The sequence below is a fragment of the Coregonus lavaretus genome, assembly GCF_964263955.1.
Source record: "Coregonus lavaretus genome assembly, chromosome: 17".
NCBI lineage: Eukaryota > Metazoa > Chordata > Actinopteri > Salmoniformes > Salmonidae > Coregonus > Coregonus lavaretus.
The window spans coordinates 7995444-8020855 of NC_140004.1; the positions used below are offsets into that span (position 1 = coordinate 7995444).

A 25412-nucleotide genomic window follows, 5' to 3' on the forward strand; every position below is an offset into this window, starting at 1 on the left:
AACATACCTTTGTATATATAGTGTATCAGTCTTTATATTGGGTCTACCATGCTTAGGTATCAAGGTGAAGGGCATACATGGAGAGAAATTGACAAACACAATGAAGTCACACCAGAACATCAGGGCAACTAAGAAAGCCAGTCATTTTACTGTATTCTCTGCAAAATACAAACACCTTTTACCCAGCAGAATAATTATTTTTTCAGGTTCCCGACTTTTTCACTACACAGCTGAATCAAGTCCCTTGAGATACAGAGATGTGGCTTTAATTTAATAACATCTTCAAGTGGCAACAAAGGCCAGCTTATGCCGCTGAAAGCTTCTTTTGCGTTCCAAACACTAACTTCAGACCTCCCCAACGTTTAGATTTCTAGAAGCTACATAAGATACTACAGACTGTTAAGCATTTTTAGCTACACATTATTTCCCCCTTTTTTAATGGATACAACTAAAATAAAGAAAACCACAAACATGGTGGAGCAACCAAATAATTCCAAGTAAATAGTTGGTAATAGTTGGCAATGGTATACCACATGGTGTATGTATATCACCATACCCTTTGCACTAGACATGACTGATCAAATGGTAGCCGAGGTACTGGGCTGGGTCAATTAGAGGTACCAGTATAGAGGCTAATACAGAATATGGCATTACAAATTGATCAACAGATGAAGAAATACAGATGCTTCAAATCCATAACCAAAATAAAATATGAAATAAATCAAGCATGCTCAATGTCTTTGGTTACACAATATCAATAAACGCCACCAACACCTCAAAAAGCACACCACAGCTAAAAACAAAAAGGGAGCTCTTGGTGTTGTGTTTTCCATAATTCATTAGTGAGCAAGTGACACAAACAGCATAGTAACTCAATCAGCTAAATTAACAAAAGTGGGATTTGGAAAACATACTTTTCCATCATACTCAATGAATCAATGAATATACTAAAAATGACACGTTTGTTTTATGATTTTAAATGCAGTTCATAAGGAAATGCATTCTGAAAAAACGACACTATAGTTACTAAGTACTATCTACTCTACCTACCATGTCTCAAGGAGGACATGTAATGGTATTCTAAACATTTACATTTACATTTTAGTCATTTAGCAGATGCTCTTATCCAGAGCGACTTACAGTTAGTGAGTGCATACATTTTAAACCTCTAACAACTATGAACAGTATGACCAACAGTATGACCAATTCAAATTGAAATGGGAAACCAATTCTACATTTTGAGCAAATGCTTTTATTGTTGTTTTTTTCCAATGCTTGCAATAACCATAAATGAATGTGAAAATAAAAGTTGAATAATATTACAGAAATGCCACTGGCTTTGGTTTTCCACACATATGCTGCCTGAAATATCATGGTTTTTTTTAAACCATTTGTATTGAATAAAAAAAGAAAGAACAAGGTAGGGGCTCTGCCCCTGTTTCTGACTACACAGACTGTATACAGTAACAACATAGTGAACTCGCATGAAATATGCACATAGAAATACCATAACACTTGAGTGACAACAGACCGAGGAGTGAGAGGCAGAGAGAAATGTGGCTAGTTCATGTAACAAAAAAAAAAAACTACACAAAGTTATATTTGTCTGAAATCAACTCTTGTACTTCTCCCAAACCAGTAGGTACATTTTTCCTACATCATCTTGTTTGAATACTTCATGTTACACTGCTGAGGAGGTTGTGGAACACTGAGCTGGTGATTGGACTGAGTGGGGTCAAATATGACACAACACCTCGTGATTAACAATAGACCACCAATATACAGCTTGATAATTTGACACAAATACAATTTGGAACTATCAAAACAATATTTTAATCTGGATTTATGTGCTGTCCTGCACACACGTTTGGGTCTCATTGTGATAATTGGCAAAGGATTTGTAGTGAAAAGGTTAAATAAAATGTTCAAAATATACAGAATACGTGGGCCAAAGTCCCATCAAAGAGGATGTTGGAGGGTATTGTTGTAGAATCCTAACTATGAGGATCATGACACATCATGGGTGATGTCAAACACGTTCATTTGGCATGACGCATGTCACCTGCATGGGCATTAACCCCCAGTTCCAATCCCCAAACAGTTTCCACAAATATGTTGTTTGTCAGCAAAGAGGTCTATCTTTCTTAATTTACTCACAAACACAGACAACTCTGTTCAGCTGGTTCTCAAGGTTAGACTAAATGCGCCTCTGAACAGCACTGTCCCAGGCTCAAATAAAACAAAAAACAGACAATATGTGCAACTGCACATAGAAAACTCCACTAAGAAAAAAAAAGAAAAAACATTATTATATATATTTATATATTAGAAAGCTATACACAAGCATGTTAATTTCACAGATTTTTTTTTAAAGATTCTTAATATTATCATTATTATATATAATTAGAAATACACGTTTAAAAACGAAACCTCTACAAAGAGAAAACAGTTCAGCAAAGCATGGGTTCTCAGTCTGTTTTCATGGCTTAGGGTTTTTCATTTCTCATCGGACTATCCATCTTATATTAGCAAAGCTATCAAAAAACACATTCTGGCTTATAGAAACTACAAAAAGCCACAAAAATGCTTTGCATTGTATTCCTTTCATATGAAAATATAAGCAAGTGTATCGTACACTAGTTTTTTTTAATACTGAATATTGAATGAAGACCCAGGGTTTCTTGATTCAACTAACATGGCTCTTGGGTAAAAGGATGGTCCTATCAATGTGCTCCATGTTTGATGAGGAGCTTTATGTTTAGCATGGGTTCTCTCATCTTGGTTCCTCACATCTACCAATGGGTCTGCGGGTATACCTGTACAATCCTTCAAATGTTGCATATTAGCTTTCATTATGTGTGTGAATAATCTGTAATGTATAGCCACGTTTGACTCCTCCCCTTTGCTCCTGACCCTCTATTTACATAAATACGTTGAACCTGCAACATGACATCATCTATCGTAACATACATTTTGCAAGGGAGAACTGCGGAGAAAGGTAGCAATGAAATTGACTCTGTACACATGTATTGGTTGACCAACTCAAGTGCTAGGCTGTTCACTCAGCAACATATGCTCTCGATTTTCCTCTAGTCACTGATTATCACTGAGGCAAGTTGTAAGTACTTTTACAAAACAGAGTACCTGACTTTTTTTTGTTTCTTTTTTTGATTTGCATATATTTACACATACACACACGTGTAAATATATATGCATATCTTTTTTTCACACACGGCACAAATAATGCATAGTTCCCCACCAAAAATATCCCTAACCCCAACCAACACCCCTTTTACCTTGGATCCCCAGTCCCATCCCCACTGCTTTATAGAACTTCAATATGTATAGCACACACACTCTGCAAAAAGAAAAAAAGAAAACATTACAGTTACATTTAGAAAAAGGGTGCCCCCCTTCCTCCAATGAGACAGAGAGAGAGAGAAAAAGAGAGAGAGAGCATGGGGTCTGGAGGTGAGTGACGTGTCGCGTGGTGATATAGAGGGCGATGGTGTCGAGGCATCATTACATCGCAGGGCTGGGGAAACGGCCAGCGCTGTGCTATCATGTGGCCCATCCTTCAGACAGGCGCACGCGTTTGACCAAGGGGCTCTCACGCTCGTCCAGGGCGGGCCGAGACAGTCCCAGTGGAGAGTGGAACTCGTTCCTGTGCTCGTCCCGGTCGCTGCCCTCGTGGGAGCTGCTGCAGCTGCTCAGGCTGTCGACAGGGGAGCGGCCCGAGTCCTGGCGGGACGAGGGATTATGTTGCTGATGGATGCCGTAGCCCCCCGGTGTGCTGCTGGTGCGATCTCTAGGAGGAGAAACAGGTTCGGACTTGATGTGGAGGCTTTGAGCAGAAGGCAGGGAGAGATTTGAACTCTGACATAAGTGATTGCTATTGCAATTTCTGTAGGAAGGAAAGGAAACGCAAGGGGTTACAGAGTGAAGAAACATGATCATGCACCCGCAGTTACACACAAGCACACACGTTTACTCCATATTTTCACATCCATATCTCATATCTAGTCAAAAAATATCAATGTGTATCAGTATTTTCACTATAGTTGCCTCAACAAGCTTCATTTCAATATCCGTCCCTGCTCTCTCTGATCTGTCTACTGCTTGTGTGTATCTCCATGTACTCACCCTAGCTGACTGAGGGCCGAGTGCTGCATGTTCTGGAGGTGTTGTTGTTGCCAACCGCTCATGGAGCCCAGGTGGAGGGAGCTACCACTGTTAAAGCCGGACAGGGAGGATAGGTCTGCACTGCTCAGCGAGTATTCTACACATACATACACAGAGAGAGAAGGCAAACAGTCAAAACCAGTTCAGGCCAGTTCAAACAGGTTTGTAAAGTACATTAGTTTTGAATTATGGCTACTGAATTTAATAGTATAATAGCCAATGTCTTTCTCCCTATACATTTTTTCCTGCTGGGTCAACACAGCTTCCATTGAGTCACAAAGTGGGTGTGGGAGTGTTGCAGTGAGGGATATATGTGTGTGAACAACACCACCTGCTGTTAGGTTGGTGGAAGTTTTTAACATCACATTATGATGAAGCCATGTTTCAGGGCCGGACAACCTATTGTTACGTGATTTTTCATTAATATTCTATATTTATTTGATCATGAGCATGCTTGTATTAACTATCATGTCTGTGAAGTCCTGTAAATCTGTGTATGAGATACAAATCTTATCAAATCAATAAGAATCAAATAAACCATCAAATAAAAATGTAAATAGTGGGGCGAGTGTGTGACATTTATAGTTCACTTTCCAGACTCATTAATACCCTGTATGTAGTAACAAGGACACACACACGGACGTAGAGTGTATATGTGACAAAGCCTGTGTCTGTTTGTGTAGAACATGTGTAAAAGCAGTGGTACCTACCAGTACCGTATGAAGTGGAGATGGCTGATGGGTAACCGCCCATGCCTTGCCCTGGTAGGGTGGGCGTTGCTACAGAAACCACAGGGGTGGCCAATGACTGTGCAGACTGGGAGTTGTTTATTCTCTGGTTCTATGAGGGGAAGAGAAAAAGAGAGAGATGGAAAAGCATGAGCACCAAATAAAAAAAATTATAATAAAAATAGACTTAGTTGTTTTGTTTTTTTTGCTCCGCAGATGCTAGAAGAATGAACAAGATGCCAGCTTCTTGGAAATTAATCACTTGACACGCGGCACTGCTGAACCCTGCCAACCCTGTCATTTACCACCCCTTCTGAGGACCCGCCGTCTCTATAGTAACCCCACTGGTCTCCACGGCAACAGAAACATCGACGGCTAGGAAAGGCACTTTATTGTGGCAGGGTGGTGCAGAAATTATGGCGGTTTAATGCCATATAAAAGTGTTCCCTTTGTTGCCTTTCATTTCCTGGTTCTGAGAGGGGAAGCATGTATGCTAAGGTGCCATGCAATGCCCCTCAATCAGACATAGAAGGAAAGAAGGGAGTGAAGGGGTTGAAATGAGGGGGATGAGAGAGGAAAGATGACAGGGTGCAATGACTCAGACATACCACTAGGTGTCACACTAGGCCCTGGCTAAACGCCCTCCTTCATCCCTACATGGACAACGCATGCAGCAGATCGCTTGAGGTGGAAGTTGCCCCTTTGTGGACAACAAGGATCATCTTACTCTTTACTTCAATCCTGACCTTATCATCCTAAAAAGTAATCACTGACCTTAGATCAGCTCTTGGGAGCAACTCAACTACACCCAGAGAATTATAAGGCACTGGTTCAGTTAGGGTTGATGTACTTCTATTGTTAAAGCATAATGACTGGTCTCCCTTCTATCTAACTGAGGATAGTGGATGATTACTGTGTTTGGAGATTGTTATTATTTTTGGTTGCTAATTTCAGTGACAGGCCAACTTACCAATAGCAGATCGACATCCTCAGACTGACGGCATTAAACGGGAGGGCGATAAGTTCAAATTAGTTTGATTGGATGGAGGTAGCAGCTGGGTGTGGTTGTAAGGATGGAACTGCTAGGAGTGAGGTTACTAAACAGGAGCTCATTTAAAAAGGAAATGTACTATTACTACTGTACTCCACTAACAGTCTATCTATCTTGTTAAAATCATAACTTATGACAGCATATGTATGGGACAGCTTCAACCACTTAAAACAAATAATCAAGAAGACAATATAACACACAGAAAGAAAATCAACTGAAGGGACATATGTGAAAAAGATTAAGGACAAACAGGAGTGAAGAGGGATGGGATCAGGACTGGGGGTAAAGTGAATGAGCGACTCACCAAGGAGGGCATGTTGTTCTTGGCTCCAGGGGGGATGAGCACACGCAGGTCTGGCTTGCGGTTGTTCATGCCCAGGTTCATGGGTGGGGGAGACTTGGCCTGCATGCTCTTGTTCATGCTACCCGGAGAGGCCAGCAGACCGGGCGAGTTACGGTGGTGGTTCCCGTAGCCGTTGCCTAACGAGAAGAGAGGGAGACACGAGAGCGAGGGAGCCATCAATTATACTGTTCAAAAGACCGTCATTACTGTTATCCTACAGAGTAGCATGTTGTACTGAAGAAACCATTACTTCAAATATTCACATTTTTCAACTAGTGGAGGAGTGGAGATGCTACTGTCCTAGAGCCAGAGAGAGAACTCAATTTCACCCAGTGATCCAACACAATTCTCCCATCTCTGCCTGATTTGGCTGGTTTGTGAGGACATACTCTTTCCTTTCTTAGAGAAATGTCAGTGAGTTGTGTAAAAACATCAAATTAGGGCCTTGGAGACCACAGAGGGACAGCACCCATCATTTGGCCATCAGCGCTAAACACGTGTTGCCTCTTCTAGACAAAGACCCTGCTTTGGGGTAGACACCCAATCCACATTCCTCCTCTGACAGACTGACTGGAGGACTGAGTTTAGCACCCACGCCACACACAAAACAGTGGGGCACCCTCCCAGCAACATCCCATTAAAAACGAGAGAGAGTGAGCAGTGTATACGCTTTGTTTCTAACCCAATCCCACAGCCGGCTTTTTTCCCCCATTCCTAGGGGTAGAACAGAGAGCGTTATATGGATGTTTCCCACTTGAAAGAGGGGCAGGAATTATACGTTAGACATAAATGAATTTCCTAATCATATACTCCAGGGGAAAATGAGTCGCAGATGTCTTCCTGGGCAATTTCCCCCGCTGATCTTTGTTTAATTTGAGAGCGAGGTTTTTGTTGTTTGAAAATGAAAAGTCTCGAAAGCTCAATTTGAACAATCTGAAGAGTAAACGACCGCTAGCGGTGAAAGAAAATGAGGCTGTGACAAAAAACAACAACTAGAAAAACAGTGTGTGTGCATACATGTATGAGGTCCCTATGTGTAAAATTGTGTTAGTATAGTGTCAGAGTGTGTGTGTGTGTCAAATAGTACTTGTCCGAGTGTGTGACTTTCAATGTGTCTATTACTTACTGCACATGTCAATGATGAATGCATGTGTCCGTTGAGGTGTGCCTGTGTATGACAGCGTACGTGTGTACAGAGCAAGTGTATGGATGCACCTGTGTGTTTTGTATGGGAGCCTCTCCTAGAGCCACTCCATCCAGCTGCCTCATCAGCTCTGCCTGCCTCGCTCTCATCCTCATGGCTGGACTATTGTGCTGTGGAGTGGGCCCATGTGGAGAGACATGAATAGCGAATCAAAACAGCCGGAAAAGACTCGGTTCTAGAAAATATCAGAGAATTACGTGTAGAAAAACGGAGACTGTCCAAAACATCCCAGACTAAAAAACTTGAACATGACAGTTATCAATGTTCAAACCCAAGCCCATGGAGAATGTATGTAAGGTCAAGTCAAGGTAAGGCTGTTACTGTACAGCCCATCTGATTCATAGCTCCCGGCCCAGAGGCTGAGCGTACAGTGAGGAGGGGATTTCAGGCAGCCATTTTAGGACAACAGCTCAGGCTCTAAATATGACTGGAGACTGGCTATAGCCCAGGAGATGGGCTTTATTACCTAAGGCAGGCAATTGACAAGTGATATGGATGCTAGAGGTTCTCTACAGCTGCTAGTGACTGGTTTATAGTAGGTTGATCTGAACTGAAGACACTTGGGTTTAGCAACATGGCTACAGATAGGCTAATACAGTAGCAAACGTCTGACTACAGACGTGCAGCAGCTCTGTGAGTCTAAGACATGATCGTCACCGACACTGACACTGACAGTCAAACCCTTCTTCTTCTCCCGCTACCACCTCACGCTGCAGAGTAGAGCAGCGAGTTGAGGCAGACCAGAAGCGACCGTTTTGAGGAAGCACCAAAATGAACACTTGCTGCCCAGATAAGAGTCAACGACAACATCCGATTTGAAGTGGAGATACAAAGGTGAAGGCTATTTATCTAGGCAGAGATCGTCTGGGGATGCCAACTGTGACTGTACGCTAACACACTGGCTAAAGGTGCATCTCTGAACTTTTAACATGTGCCTATTGGGCCCCCCACACACACACACACACACACACACACACACACACACACACACACACGCACACGCACACGTACACGCACACGCTCACACACACGCACACACACAAAAGACACAAGACACACACACACACAGACTCACATGGCTGGTGTGGTTAAACCAATGTACATTTAACTGTTACTGAACAATTTCTGATGTCCTGTTGTGGTCTAACGTGTATGCTCCATCCCACTTTCCATACACAGGCTCTTCCGTTGAGGTTTGGCCGAACGTGTATTGAAATCTGAATCCGCCAACTGAACTATGGTGTCATGCGAGCTAGCTAACACCTTCTACTGTATCTATGCAGGCTATGGACAACGATACAGGCACCATAGAGCTTTTTTTGTAAGAATAGGCCTTGTTTCGTTGTCTCAAGGCTCTTGTCTTGGACGAGAGGATGGGCAAACAGGACAGAGTGCATGTTTCTGTAGAGCTGTGCCAGGGTCTAGTTTGTATATATCTACACTGTAAAAAACATTGCTCTTTCCATGACATAGACTGACCAGTTGAATCCAGGTGAAAGCTATGATCCCTTATTGATGTCACTTGTTAAATCTACTTCAATCAGTGTAGATGAAGGGGAGGAGACAGGTTAAAGAAGGATTTTTAAGCCTTGAGACAATTGAGACATGGATTGTGTATGTGTACTATTCAGAGGGTAAATGGGCAAGACAAAATATTTAATGGCCTTTGACTGGGGTATGGTAGTAGGTGCCAGGTGTACCAGTTTGAGTGTGTGAAGAAATGCAATGCTGCTGGGTTTTTCACGCTCAACAGTTTCTCTTGAGTATCAAGATTGGTCCACCACCCAAAGGACATCCAGCTAACTTGACACAACTGTGGGAAGCATTGGAGTCAACATGGGCCAACATCCCTGTGGAACGCTTTCGACACCTTGTAGAGTCCATGCCCTGACGAATTGAGGCTGTTCTGAGGGCAAAAGGGGGCGCAACTCAATATTAGGAAGGTATTCCTAATGTTTTCTACACTCAGTGTATGTGTGTGTGTGTGCGTTTGTCTGTGACCTGTGTAGATATGTGAATGAATGAGGTGAGAGGTGACAGGGGCTGGTTCATTCTCCTACACGGTGAAGCAAGCAGGCAGAGCAGAGATCACACCGCTGCTGACAGCTACATGCTGTAAATACACAAATGGACGTGGAAGGTGTTCAAAAACTGGGACTGGGACACCCTTCATCAGCCTGCTCTCTCTCCTTTTCTTTCTCCATCTAACTCTCTCTCAAGGGGTTGACAGATGAGACACACTCACAAAGAGATGTAAAAACGCAAACACACATATGGACATACACACACACACACACACACACACACACACACATAGACACGCACGTCCCTGCCACACCGCTTTTATACCAAGGACGTGACAACTGGACCTTCCAGTATCAAACTGTGTCATGTGTCGCTTATCAATCAAATCTGGCTAACAATGCTGGCACCCGTGGCATGAGTGGCACAAGGAGCTGTGTGTGTGTTTGTCTGAGAACGAGGAGCATTTGAAAAAAAACATCTGCAGCGAACACCAGGCCAAAACACTCACCACTGACTGTCTGCTTATCAAAGCAAAAGCGAACAAATAACCTCTGCACCAGCGGCCACCTCACACTGAGTCACAAACAACCCAGACCATCATTAAAACCTATGACCGGCTTCACAGAACGCTTCCATCTGTGTCTCCCTGTTTCTCTCCCTGCACACATGCATGGCTGAATATTCATCATGGGGTTTTCCCCCCTGTAAGATTTAAGAGGGACTTGAATGGAATATTTTTTAGTTCCACATGAATCTCTCTCCATGGCGTTTTCACCGCAGCTGAGTGCGCTGGGTCCTCACAGAGCGCCTCTGTTCATCGCCGCCGCGACACAAAGGCTACATTTGAAGCACGCTCCGGAGCACGCTTGCCGACAGAACACACGCTACAACAAACGGATCTGTTGTGTGTGTGTGTGTGTGTGTGAGTGTGTGTGTGTGTGTGTGTGTGTGTGTGTGTGTGTGTGTGTGTGTGTGTGTGTGTGTGTGTGTGCGTGTGTGTGTGTGTGTGTGTGTGAGGGGCCAGACAGAGGGACCGGGCTCTGACCCCTACCAGGGAGCCCTGGGGACCAGACAGGGCTGCCCAGCTGTGCTCTCTTGACCCCCCGAACCCCCCAGAACCAGTTTAATACTCCCCCCTCTCCTTCTGCTGTCTGTGCCCTATCCTTGAGGGCTTTTCCTATTAGCTGACTATAAGACAAACCATTGAATATCATCTGTACAGTAAAATTGTGGCCGCATATAACCTCGCCAACACACATGTAAATCCATTCAAACTCATGCAAATAAATGCAGACACACACATACACATGGACTGATTTGCTTTCCACAGAAACATTATGGCATGGCGAGCCACGCCAGTGTTAAATGTATTTTGCTCAAGACATATGATAGTAGATAGCCTATGAAAGAGTTTACATAGCCAAACAAAATGAGAAGTATGTGTGTTGTCAAGATAGAGGAAATAAACAGTGGGTAAAGGGTCGTATAATGCAGTGTGATGCTGCACGGCTCATTAAAACATGCCACACACACACACGCACACGCACACACACACACACACACACACACACACACACACACACACACACACACACACACACACACACACACACACACACACACACACACACACACACACACACACACACACACACACACACACACACACACACACACACACACACACACACACACACACACACACACACACACTTACAGAAAGAGAGAGCAAAAGACAGAAGGATAAATAATAACATAGGTATAACACCTCTGATCCCTAAGGTCCCTAAAACTCACACACACAGAACCTTCCCTTTTGTGATTGAATATCTTCCTACCCACTCTAATATTCTTTTATTTCCTTTTTACACTTGTTAGAGAATTGCTGAGCCGAGACCAGGATGTGCCACGGACCCAGCACTGGACAAACATTCCCTGAGGAACCATTAAAATCAACACATCATGGACAGGAACTCCATTTTAGTTTAGGTTCGTATTAGTCATGAGTTTTATGACACGGGTGGGAGAGTGGGTGCCCTGTGCGTGTGTGTGTATATCTATGTGTGTGAGAAGGAGGATTTTCATCCTTACCTGCACTGGTGCCCACACCAGTGGTGAGGTCAGCACCCATGAGGCCACCTGAAAGATGAAAGGGGGATGAGAGGAAAAGAGGAAAACATTAGAGGAGAGACCTCCCTCCTTCACACCCACATATCTCCATCCACATCCCATCAGCTCCCTCCTCCTCTCTCGCCTTTCAGTGACACTCTGACTAACTTACTTTAACCACCAGCCCTTCTTCTTTTGTGCCAGGGCTGATGTGTGTCTACCTCTGTGAGTGTGTGTTTGTGTGTGTGTGTGTGTGTGTGTGTGTATGAACCCAAATGCCACAGCTTTCCAACAAACCATACGTTCTAGGCAAACGGACACTGCGAGTGGATACTGGACGACAGCGTCCAAGAAAAATGACACATTTGTATTTTTAAGTCGTGCGAGGTGGAGGAGTAGGAGGGCCGTGAGCATGTGCGGTTAGTGTGATGGCGGCAGCGCCAAAACTCATATTTAGTTTGTGCTGGCGCTCGGTGCATCCAGGCCTAATGACAGGGTGAGGGTGTGGGCAGCAGGCTACTGCCCAGAGGGACAAAATAGAGCCTTCAGACAACAATAACAAACCGACAGGCCTCATGTGCATATGTCACCGGCAACTTAAAACCTATACATATGGCCTGACATCCCCAGGATAGCGCCTCACAGTAAATGGAGGGGATTGCTGACTTGGTTTGAATGTAATATTGAGCCACCTTCCTTTAAATGAAATATCAGTCAGTAGAGCTGATGCTTTTCCCTGAAGGGTTATGGAGGGCTTCTTTTGAGAGAGTTTGTGTTTGTTTGTGTGTTACCTGCACTGGCAGGTCTGTGTGTGACACCGGGGGACATGCTGTTCCTCTGCATGTGGTGTGCCAGGGGCAGCAGGTTGTGGTTGCCTAGGGAACCTCCTGGGTGGCTGTAAATGAGACTGTTCTGGTTGCTAACGGGGATGGACACCGGCATCTCGTAGTTGGAGGGGGGCACACCCTGCTGAGAGAGAGAAAAAAGAGGAAGAATGTATGATTAAAACACAACAGAGAGACAAAACAATAGAACACAACAATATAATACACTGTCATAGAGATCACTGTTAAACATTACAGTGGAAGAGAGAAATAAAAGAATCCAATGCTAAAGGGAGGTAGACACATAATCAATTTACAGAATTACAATCATATGGCTGAGAAATATCACAACTAGAATGAAACAGTGAGAGAGAGAAAGAAAGTGATAAAAAGAGAAAGAAAGAAGAACAGTCATACAAAAAAGGTCAAAGACCAGATAATATCACAACTAAAAGGGACTTTTACTTGTCACCCAGGATTGAGAAAAAAAGTGTATGTGGAATGTGGACTGTCTCTTCCCACAGTGGCATCTCTAATGGGTCAACCACCATCTACAACGTGAATATACTTGTCTCTCTTTGTCCCCATCGTTGACTCTCTGTGCCTGTTTCACCCTTTGATTAACAGTGTGACATCCTAATATAGCGACTTCCAGGGAAAAGAACAGGAAATCTCAGAAAACACAACAACAACTTTTCACTGTGTGGTCACTGCATTCTCATTCCAATAAACAGATCCCTTTGAAGCAGATATGGAAGCAAAGGCATTCTGGGATACCACAAACAGCCATGCTTGAGCTGAGATCATTCACTACAAATGTACTCATTCTAAATGAGCTCAATTTTGTGGAGCAAGATGTTGGAATTCTATTTATAATTTTGGTAAATGTATATTATAAAAACACCATTATCAGGTTTTTACTAAAATAGAGGTACCGGTATGTCTCTGTCATGTCGAGATCAAGTGTTTTTTAAGTGGCAGGTAAGACTAGCAGCATGTGGATGAGGTTGGTTGGTAGCTAGGCCCCAAGCGACTGATTTGTCATATTTATCATGTCACTCCACCATAGGGCTTAACCTTGGGAGTGCCCTGGAAGTGGTCGCTCCTGGATGTTAGCTTAAGGAAGTAGAATATATAGCCCTAATTGTAGCCATGTGTCCCAGAGCGATGGAACGGCTCATCAGTGAGAACATCAGCCAGGGGAAATCGGATACGAGCTCTACCTCGTCTTCTTTTTCAATTTTCTCTCCCCTCTAACTTTTCCCTTTTAGCCACGCAAATATAATTTGGGGTCCATAATCCTTGACATTCACCTCTTTTTCATTGCTGTCTCTCCCTCTCTCACACACTTTTTTTTTGTGCTTTTGCTGAAGCCCTATGCAGCCAACAGTCATGGTTGTCTGGTTGATTTCTTTAATAGCTCAAAAGTGAGCACGTCCTATTCTATTTCATGTTTAAAGATGTTCATAATGTCTTTCATCTTGGAACGTTTGTTCCATTCCTCAACCCCTTTTGCATTGCGGTTGAGTAAGCTTGGGGGCCAGTTTGTGTGTGTGTGTGTGTGTTTGTGTGTGTGTGTGGGTGTACGTACAGTGGGCCCCCTCTCCAAGCTGTCATTTCAGTGGTGCCATCCTTCCTGTTTTCACTCATCCTCCCCTGCGATCCAGAGGCCCTGTGCTAGGCAGACGTCATGACCACATACTGAACTGCCACTTGTTGTGTGCAGACACCCTTACTGCCACTGCTCTCCCCACCCAAACCCTAACCCTAACCCAACCTCACCCCCACCCCGGCCTCTAACCACAACCCCCCCCCTCCACCCCCTCTACTGTACTCTGCCAGAGGCTATTGTTCCCTTTCGATGATCTACTGTGGAATTATCTCTTTCTCCATGGCTATAATGCTAACCATTCCAATATGGGCATTTGTATGGAGAGCGGAGCACACTTGGCTTCCATTGAGAGTGGCATTCATTTTGTGGTCGTTTGGGACTGACTAACTGCTAAGACCTTTGATTACTCTGTGCAGTTGAAGTTGTGGTCGACACTGATCCATCTCTAGAGTCACAACTAAGTGGTCATTGAATGACAACTTGAGAAAACATAGGCAAAAATGATGTCAACTTAAAATTATATGTTTGTTCAAATTGTCGCATATGTTCAATCAACTAGAAATTTATATTTGGGCATTTTACCTAAAAAAAAGTCTGTGGAACTAGTTACACCCACACAGTGCTTTTAACAATTAATACAATGTTTTCAACGTACATATTTGACACACATGATTACGTTGTGCATGTTCATTTATACTCATGTATAAATGTCCTCACCTGGGATTTAAACTCAAAACGTATTGGTTCACAGCATTCCAATATTCCTGCTACGACTCCATGTCTGTGTCAATAACTGATTTCATCTGTATTGCTACACTTTGCTCTTCAAAGTAAATCTCAGCTCTGTTAAAAGTACACTCCAGGAAAACTATTTTATTTATCATAGTGTTTAAGGAGTAACATTAAAACAGAGTATTATGCCACACCAAAAATTGCTTAAGTAAAACAAAGCAATGATGAGAGAATAACTGATAATTAACTGATAATTGACACAAACATGGTGGCGTAACAGGAAGATCGGAATGCCATGAAGAAGAGGTTGTGAGTTCAAATCCCAGGTGAAATATAAATAATAACTACTGTACAAACGAAGATGCACAATGCAATGTATGTACATTGAAAACATTGTATGTTAAAAGCACTGTTTGTGTAACTAGTTCCACAGTCTTTTTTTGAGGTAAGATGCCCAACTAATAATTTGTAGTTGAATGAATGTATGAGACAAGTTGAGCAAACACATCATTTTAAGTTGACGGAATTTCTGCCAACGTTTTCTCAAGTTGGAGTCAAGTTTGGGCCAACCATTTTTTTTGTGTTCAGGGAACACTTTGACCAAAAGTTGAGTAAACAAAAAAAGTCTGTGGAACCAGTTACTTAATAATAATTAGCTGAATCAACTAGATTTTTATTTTATTTTAAATTTTTTACAGTGAGTAAAAATGTAATGAGGGAATACAGTAGGGTGTGAATTTGCGCACGTGTGCGTGTGTGCCTATGTGCCTGTGTTTTTCGAGCCTTAGCATCTGTGGGGAACCGCATGCAAACCACACCTACCCTGAGAGCCAGGCAAGGGATCATGGGTAATGGGTTAAAGGTGTGATGTCACAGAGGGAGCCAGAGGTTAAAGAGTGTGGGAGGCGAAGCATGCACTATAGTTGAACTAAATCACTAAAGTAATGACGCTTAGATGAGTTAGCTGCTATGAATACAGGTAAATATAGGTGCTTCAAAGCGTGAGGAAGTCTTATCTTGTGTTTTTTTCTCCAGACGTGCAGTGCAGTGCCACACAATGCTGGGTTAATAGGTGGGTTAATTTGAATGCATGTTACTCAGCGTCTGTTATTGAGCCAGCTGAGACTGCACACTGTGTATGTCCAGTACTTACAGGTATCTTATGAGTTTTGATCATATGATCAAACTCCTCGTTTATCTGTTTGTATTTCTCCTCAGTGCGTGGGGTGAGGGTAAGAGCAGACTCGAGCTCCGGGCTCTCACCACCTTTGTTCTCCTTCTTGCTTAATGCCTGCCGGGTCCCACCAAAACCCCCACAGATGGACAGCAGACAGACGGATGGAAAAAGAGAGACAGAAAGAAAAGAAAGAGAGAGATGGGTGAGGAGAAAGCTCAGGGAGTGCCGGGCGGTACTTACACACAGTCTCTGTCTGCTGATCATCAGATCAATGTCTTCGTTTATTTTCCTGTACTTGTCCTCAGACTCGGGGCTGTGGCCGACCGAGTCGTCTGCGTCGGGGTCAGGGCTGTCACAGCCGTTTAGACCCTTCTTTCTCAACGTCTGCAAACAGAGCAGTCGCACAACATTGTTGAAGGGAAGGGGAACAGGACCCAGAGTAGAGCAGGGGAGGAATGTGGGTTGGTCCCTTGTAAGAATGGATTCTGAGAATGGACTCAACTGACCAAAGGAATTAATGAGATATATAACAAAGTGTGTGTGTGTGTGTGTGTGTGTGTGTGTGTGTGTGTGTGTGTGTGTGTGTGTGTGTGTGTGTGTGTGTGTGTGTGTGTGTGAGTGAGTGAGTGAGTGAGTGAGTGAGTGAGTGAGTGAGTGAGTGAGTGAGTGAGTGAGTGAGTGAGTGAGTGAGTGAGTGAGTGAGTGAGTGAGTGAGTGAGTGAGTGAGTGAGTGAGTGAGTGAGTGTGTCTAAAGTGTCATAGAGGTTAAAGTGGGTACTAATGGGCTAAATGGGATGTGGTCCTTGGTATGGCATAAAGTACTTTGACAGGATCTATTCCCATGTCCATCAATGTGGGATTGGATGGAGTGGGGTGGGGTGGGGATATAGTGCTATCCTTTTGAACAAGTTAACATGTAGCTAAACACTCAGGAGAACATAAATGATTTAATAACGTTCACTAACAAAACATAAAATCCCCAGACTCTTCTCTCAAATGCGGCGCCATGGGGGGACGATCAACATTGCAATTACACAGAGACACAGTCAGTCAAGAACATGGAAATGAAACATATTTCTGACATTGGCAGCTGAGGAGGCCGGAATGGGGACTGTGATGGCTACAGATGTGTGTGTATGTGTATGTTGTGTTTGTGTGTAGCAGGTCTGTGGTAGTGTAAGAGTGTGTCTTTGACAGACTGTGTATACAGGCAGCAATTTCTCTCTTGGCCACCTGATGGCCACCTGGTCCTGTTTCTGTGGCCACAGTACAGTGTCCCCCCCACCACTCCCCCCCACTCCCCCTCCCCCCTCTCCCCTCTCTCGCTCTCTCGCTCTCTCTCACTGCCACCGAAGGTTGAAAGGGAAGAGAAGAGCTGCCTTTCTTTCCCTCGGTAGATCAAGATATACAGTATCTCACTAAAGTGGTAGTGATACAGGAATCAATTCTATATAACATAGTTTTTCTGCAAGTGTTGTTTTTGTGTAGCTACAGTATGTGTGTTTTAATTTGTGTGTTAAGGTATGTAAGCAACAAGCTCTCATAGTCTCACTGCAGAATTAGACGTTTATCCACGTTTCTCCAAACATCAAATTTCAAAGTTGCTCCAAACGTCACATTTTGAAAGTTAAGGGTTAAGGTTTTGGAAAAAGAAACTAGTGTCCACCACTGGGATCGAACACACAACCTTCTGATCCAAGTTTTGGATAGGGTTAAAACATTATGTTTAGGCACTCATTCCGATTAGTTAATGTAAGGGTTAAGGTTTGGGGTAGGGTTAAAACAAAAAATAAGTAAAACGAGTGTCCACACATATTTTATTTTATTATTCATATACAGTATAGCATTAATTTATTATATCTGTGTCCATATTGTCCATTAGTTTCTAGTAGATAGACCATATGGTTCAAGAAAATAGCCTAATTAATGAACAAAGCATCTAATCAGCAATGGCATATTTTCAATTAACTCTGCAACTCTTCTAACTATTGACTTTCTTCACAACTGCTACCAGTTTGATGCCAAAACATTGACAACAAATACATATTGACATAGTAAAATAAATACAAGTTTGTAAAACAAATCTATAAAGGACATTTCATGCTGAAATGCCAATAGTATTCACTAAGTTGATGGTTTATATTTCGTATAATGTTTTACAGCTTTGTCATTCTATATTTTATTTTAAAATCATCTTATTCAATTATTTCATATATTTTAAATGTGATAAGGCCACACAGAGGGCCAGAGACTATTACAGACACCTGTGATAATCTGAAGTACCCAAAACGACCACTAGATGTCTTGTGATAGATTACATAAAATCCTTGAAAGATACCAACATTCTGGTAGTTTAATGGTAAACTTCTAAAGTTTCCAGTAATATACCCTCCCTTTGCAACCCTACTCTTGAGCGATCTGCCTGATGTAAGAGGGTGAGAAAGATAGTGTTTGTGTGTGTGTGCATACGCACACTGCAGTGTTGAGTGCAGATATGTGTCCCATATAGTGTAGATTAGATTTACAGTGAGTGAAGTAGTGAAATGAAAGGTGTAGCAACTGATAGTTAGAGCTTCCATCAAAGACCCACCTCCCTCCCTCTCTCTCTCCTCCACAGAGGCTGGCTTTAATAAAAGGAGATTCGTCTACAGGAGGAGTATCAGAGACCCGCTCCTGTCTGCGCAGACGACGGCACTTCACACTGCTTTCATCTGGGCCTCCCTATCACACCCACCACTGTAATTACATTATCTTTAATGCAGCCTAGATTTGATGGTGATCGTATGTGTGTGTGTGTCTCAGTGCTAGAGACAAATAGAGAGAGTGAGATAATGGGAGAGAGATGCTAAAATAAGTTAATCTCACTGTCTTATTCTCCTCATTTGTGTGACACTCTGCTTGTCGTCTCAAGCAGAGAAGAGCACTACTGTAAATGGATTGAAGTGACTGAGAGCGAGCTGCCTGTTTATAAAACAAATAACACCCCAGTCATTTCTGATGGTAGGAGAATAAAGCTATTTTTAAAGTGTGGTTTTAGTGAACTGAGGTCTTCGTCTGTGAGATGGCTGTTTGATGCCGGAGGTGTCTCATGGTGAGGTACAGTGTCAAGATTCACTAGCCTGTCTCTCTCTCTCTCTCTCTCTCTCTCTCTCTCTCTCTCTCTCTCTCTCTCTCTCTCTCTCTCTCTCTCTCTCTCTCTCTCTCTCTCTCTCTCTCTCTCTCTCTCTCTCTCTCTCTCTCTGGTCTTTAGTGTAGTTATGTAGTATAGTATCAAACTGACATTAACTGAAGTATAGGCCTCTTGTCGACATAATCTGGTATTTTAGGCAATCTCTCTTGTTTTTACCCAGGGATTGGCACAGTATGTAGCTTCACCTCTACGGGCTGGCTTCCACTGGGTTATAATGCAGTGGATGATACTTCCTTTCTAGGAAGAGCGGGTGAGCGCCGTGGGGGGGGGACTGGGGGAAGGGTGAGACCCATATGGGGTAACTGAGATGGGGCGGTGGGCCTGCCTGGGGGTGTTGATGAGGCAGTGGGATGGAGGGTGGGAGTGTTACATGACTTTGAGGCATGTGGCCCTGGCTTAGCTTTCCGCCGGAGCTCAGCAGTTTAAATGCGCCGCGCAAGGTCGCTATGCCACTCATCCCAGACATGCCCACCTGTCAGGGACATCACACCTGTTGCCAAGCGCTGCCATCCAACGCAGCAGCCAATCAGAGGCAACACAGCCATGACATGGCCATAGAAGGCCCTTCTCTCTCTCTCTCTCTGGAAGTGTCTCCACTCCCTGCTTCCCTCTCTTCCCCTCTGTCATTGCGCCCCATTGCTCTCTCCTTAGTTCCCTGCCTCTCTTACCCAGTCTACTCCATCATCCACTGCTGCTCCAATCGTAGCCTGCTGTTTTAGATCCACTGACATCATCTCAAAAGCGAGGAAATCAGTGGCCAGTGTTTCTAAAAACGATAGAAAAATATAAAAAATTTCCCGCTAATGTAGTCATAGTCGATATAGAAAGGAAGATAAATGCACCATGTCAAGAAATGGCAGGAAAATAAATAACTGTTCAGGGGATATGTAGATAATGCAAACATCCTGATAAAACACTTCACTCACGTCAAATGCTCACATTTATGCAGTTTTATTCCCACATATTCTCACTTACATCAAAATAATAATTGTGAGAAAGAAAACGCCTCGGCACGAAGATCAAGATGCTGACATCTTAATAGCAGTTGGAGATAAAAGCTCCATGATCCACAGTCCAAAGCTTTATTGATGGGGAGATCAATCTAACAAAGCAGAAAATGGGCTATCCTGGACACACTTTGAAGTGAGAGAGAGAGAGCTAGAGAGCGAGAGAGCCGAGAGAGATGAGAAAAAGAGGAAGCAAGACAGGAGGAAAGGAGGGATTGAAAGAGAGAGAGAGAGAGAGAGCGACAGAGATGAGAAAAAGAGGAAGCAAGACAGGAGGAAAGGAGGGATTGAAAGAGAGAGAGAGCGATGGAGAAAGAAAGCGAGAGAGGAAAGACTGCTAGGCTGCTTGGCTCTGTGTCCCTGTCTCTCCCTTTTGGAGGCTTGCTCCTAATTAAACTCCTTCCTCATGACGTTCCCTCATAGCTCGGCCTGTCAGGGGGCCTGTGTGCAGCAGGAGGAGTGTAGACACTGTGTCCTACATACCCTCTTCATCTGTACCCTTCACAGCCACACCCCACCTCACACCTCACACCCTGAGCTGGGATGGGATGGGAATATATGCTTTTACACTAGGCTTTACATTTCAGTTCAGTGTTCTTGAAGGTGCATTTCACACTTATGTAATGCATAATCATATTTGTTGGAACATGCTACTTTGTAATCAGGGTGATTTTGGGAGGGTATTTCAAGGGGTAGACTTGAGGGTATTTGGGTTTATATTTGACACAGCATGAGCGACAGCTGACGCTAGAGTCCATGCCATACCATTGTCCGTCTGTTGGGAACTCTGCCACCCTGACCACCTCACACTCTCTAGCTCTCGGTCTCTCTGTCTCTCTCTCTGTCACTCTCTCTTTCTCTCTCTCTCACTTCCCCTCTGCCTCTCCTCCTGTTTGCTTGTTGGAGACAACCCTTGCTCAGGTGGGGGCTTTGGCTCGTATTTTGGGAGTGTTTAACTGGTGATCATTCCAGCGGCCTCATCCCTGGGTTATCTTGGCCGTGGGGTCTGACGGCTAAGGCGTACATTCAATAATGTGTTTATGACCACTGGTGACAGATTATCGGATGATGTTTCGCAAGGTCCTCAAAGTCCAACGACATTAACTGAGCCGACCAACAAAAACTCTGTGAGCAGATTGCATAGACTTTGGGTGAGAGCAGAGCATAGCAGGGCATACAGAGCATACCAAATTATGGACAATGACTATGGCCTTAGCAAGTAAAGATCAGTGAAAACTGAAAGAAAGAGACTTTTCTTGTAAATACAGTGCATTCGGAAAGTATTCAGATCCCTTCACTTTTTCCAAATTTTGTTACGTTACAGCCTTATTCTAAAATTGATAAAATATATTTTTCCCCTCATCAATCTACACACAATACCCCATAATGACAAAGCGCAAACAGGTTTTTAGAAATGTTTGCAAATGTATTAAACATAAAAACATAAATACCTTATTTACATAAGTATTCAGACCCTTTGCTATGAGACTCGAAATTGAGCTCAGGTGCATCCTGTTTCCATTGATCATCCTTGACAACTTGATTTGAGCCCACCTGTGGTAAACTCAAATGATTAGACATGATTTGGAAAGGCACACACCCTATATAAGGTCCCACAGTTGACAGTGCATGTCCGAGCAAGAACTAAGCCATGAGGTTGAAGGAATTGTCCGTAGAGCTCCGAGACAGGATTGTGTCGAGGCAAAGATCTGGGGAAAGGTATCAAAACATTTCTGCAGCATTGAAGGTCCCCAAAAACACAGTGGCCTCCATCATTCTTAAATGGAAGATGTTTGGAACCACCTAGACTCTTCCTAGAGCTGGCCGCCCGGCCAAACTGAGCAATCGGGGGAGAAGGGCCTTGGTCATGGAAGTGACCAAGAACCCAATGGTCCAGAGTTCATCTGTGGAGATGGGAGAACCTTCCAGAGGATCAACCATCTCTGCAGCACTCAACCAATCAGGCCTTTATAGTAGAGTGGCCAGTCGGAAGCCACTCCTCAGTAAAAGGCACATGACAGCCCGCTTGGAGTTTGCCAAAAAGCCCCTAAAGGACTCCCAGACCATGTGAAACAAGATTCTCTGGTCTGATGAAACCAAGATTGAACTCTTTGGCCTGAATGCCAAGTATCAGGTCTGGAGGAAACCTGGCACCATCCCTACGGTGAAGCATGGTGGTGGCAACATCATGCTGTTGGGATGTTTTTCAGCGGCAGGGACTAGGAGACTAGTCAAGATCGAGGGAAAGATGAACGGAGCAAAGTACAGAGAGATCCTTGATGAAAACCTACTCCAGAGCGCTCAGGACCTCAGACTGGGGCGAAGTGGCTTCGAGACAAGTCTCTGAATGTCTTTGAGTGGCCCAGCCAGAGCCCTGTCTTGAACCTGATCGAAAATCTCTGGAGAGACCTGAAAATAGCTGTGCAGCAATGCTCCCCATCCAACCTGGCAGAGCTTGAGAGGATCTGCAGAGAAGAATGGGAGAAACTCCCCAAATACAGGTGTGCCAAGCTTGTAGCGTCATACCCAAGAAGACTTGAGTAAAGGGTCTGAATACTTATGTAAATGTGATATTTCCGTTTATATTTTTACTTTATTCGCAAAAATGTCTAAAAACCTGTTTTTGCTTTGTCATTATGGAGTTATGTGTATACATTGATGAGGAAAAAAAAACAATTTAATCAATTTTAGAATACGGCTGTAACGTAACAAAATGTGGAAAAAGTAAAGGGGTCTGAATACTTTCCGAATGCACTGTATGTCTCCTTGTATTTTTGTGGTCAAATTCAGCACTTGCTGGTGGAAAAAGAGTTGGCCAAACAAGCACATTAAAGGGTTTAATAACAGGGTAACTTATGGTTAATCATGTTTGGTGTGTGGAAGAAAGTGACAATCATGAGGGATTGTTATGTGAGATAAACAACTTCTTATTGGTCACGTTGCTGACTGAGCCTATAGAGTGTCATTGTCTGGAGCCAAAATGGCACACGCACACGCACGCACGCGCACACACACACACACACACACACACCGGGGTGGTCCTACCAGAGGGGTATTATATCATACCAGTGTGTGGCCACCTCTCATCCATGTGTGTGAAAGTGTGTGGGGTGAGGCCACAGGGCAGAGAGCAGAGCTTCCTCACCATTACAAAGTACCATGCTCAATTTCACCGGAGCAGATTGGTGAGAGCGGCCCACTGTGAATGACTAGTAGCTATGGGGAGAAACAATGTCCCTTCCCATCACAGCTAACAAGATAGCAGGGGCCATGAGAAGGGCCCACTGTGGATTCATGTCCCATCGTCATATTACTGCACTGTAGGCACATTCACAGATGCTTTGTTGGTGGCAGCCAGCGGTGGGATACAGCAATAGAGTGCTCGGACTGCTAGCTCCCCCTCTCTCTATTTCTCTCTTTCTCTCTCTGTTTCTCTCTCTCTCAGCCACTTGTGCAAGTGGGGGAACATCAGAGGGATCCGCCTGGCTTAGCTTATTGGAAGCAGATGGCAGACCAAAGACAGGAAGGCCACAGTTTCATGAAGCGTGGTCTGAACATGCCAGTACCATGTAGAGAGGATATGCCCAGAGATGACTGCTATAGGTGGTGTGGCTGTGCGTCTGCGTGTGCATGTGTGGCAATCTAAGGGACCCTGAATTCAGAATCCTTTTTAGTTATAATTTGTGCATCCCACTGCATTGGGGTTGAGGCGACGTTTAAAAAAAGAAAATGCATCAATGACTTCTCAGTGATTTGGCTGCTTTGAAGCCCCCTGGTCCTGGTATCCTGGTACACTATAATCAGGAATCAAAGGCTGGTAGTTAGAATCCATCTGCCCGTGTGTTTGGTAATATCGCTCTCCAAAGTGTGTAATTACAGCTGTATGGGACCACCATACTGGAGGATAAATGCAAAGAATTAAACGAAATGGACAGAGTGTGTTTTCATGTGTGTCCTCTGAATTTATTTTCATCCCATTCAAACTGGGCAGGGCACATGGATGCGGTGCTTTTGGTGGAGTAGTCATGGAGTCCAAAGAGAAACAGGAGTGTTTCAGAGACAAGTCTCAGCCAGTGTACATGAGGCCTGTGCTGTCCATAAGGAAGAAGCATTCATGGCCCGAATCATGTCAACATCAGACTGTATCAGACTGTTAGCAGAGGCAGCATCCTCAGTCAGGAGGACAGTATGACTATTCACATTGAATCACTCATAATGAGCCAGCCACTATAAAGGCACAATGACAGCACAGTGAAGATGGATAAAGAGGTCACTTATAACCCAATCTCTAATGTCCTCCCCCACTAGCCCCCAGTGTTTAAAAAAAACTCTGCAGGAGCCACCAACAACATGTATTTGACCAGTAACGCTAGGAGAATAACTGGACCTACTGTAGCCCCCCATAGCTACACAAGGGCTGGTCATGAATGATTGGTTCTGGCTGTAATGAGTGAGTCTACTCCCTGTCGGCTTGTTCCCTGCCTCCCCGTCCCCTCTGTGGCCCACCAATCTTCAGTTATCGTCTTTTGTCTCTGTGTCGCTTATCGCTTGGTGCCACAACAGGAAAGAGGCCTGGAGGCCTGGTGGGGGCCCTGAGTAACAATGACCAGCCGCTTGACCTCTACGCTGTGACCTTCAGTTTCCACACCCTCCCTCCCTGCCTCCCACCCTCCCTGTCCACAGCCACCATGGGAGGGGCATGGCAGGGAACACCAGCTATAAAAATAGATATTCATTATTCACAGTTTTCCACAAATAGTTTAAAAGAATAAGGCATCATTTCATGTTAATGACTGGCGTGAAGTGTTTTTGGGCTGTGTAGTGGAAAAGCCTGCGCTTGGCAGCGTGGCCTCAGAAGTGACCTGTCACTGCACTACTACCCTATACCACAGGGACAAAATATTGGCACATTTCAAAAGGTCTATTTTAAAAGGGCTTTTGTTGCCGTGAGTACCTCAGACTTCCACTTGTATGGACCTTAGAATGTTTGTGATGATCAAAACGCTACTTGTAGTTCCTAGTCAGGAGTTCTGCTTTTCTGGACTGGCTGTCTGTCTGTCTGATGTGGAACAAAATGCTGAGCTAAGGACTGTAATCAGCATGCGCACACCACCATTTTGTCTTGTGCTTCTCCCAAAAGAGGAAGCTAAAAGCAAGTGAGACTTTTATTGTTGTCTTGTGTGTGTCCCCTCACAGTCCCTGCCATTCCATGAGATGTTGTTTAATCA

The 25412-nt window shown here is 43.9% G+C and overlaps 1 protein-coding gene across 1 annotated transcript in view; it reads right to left on the reverse strand.

Annotated features, from left to right (window-relative positions):
- Positions 1–1163: 1163 nt before the first annotated feature.
- The window catches only part of mef2cb (myocyte enhancer factor 2cb), an 86017-nt gene continuing 61768 nt past the window's right edge, over positions 1164–25412 (reverse strand). Inside the window, exons 4-10 of the mRNA XM_084181025.1 lie at positions 16228–16371; positions 12434–12611; positions 11625–11672; positions 6266–6441; positions 4893–5022; positions 4144–4279; positions 1164–3904 (exon numbers count right to left, since the gene is read on the reverse strand). Coding sequence (XP_084037151.1) covers positions 3562–3904; positions 4144–4279; positions 4893–5022; positions 6266–6441; positions 11625–11672; positions 12434–12611; positions 16228–16371 — 1155 coding nt within the window. The 3' untranslated portion in view covers positions 1164–3561. The remainder of the gene's footprint in view (positions 3905–4143; positions 4280–4892; positions 5023–6265; positions 6442–11624; positions 11673–12433; positions 12612–16227; positions 16372–25412) is intronic.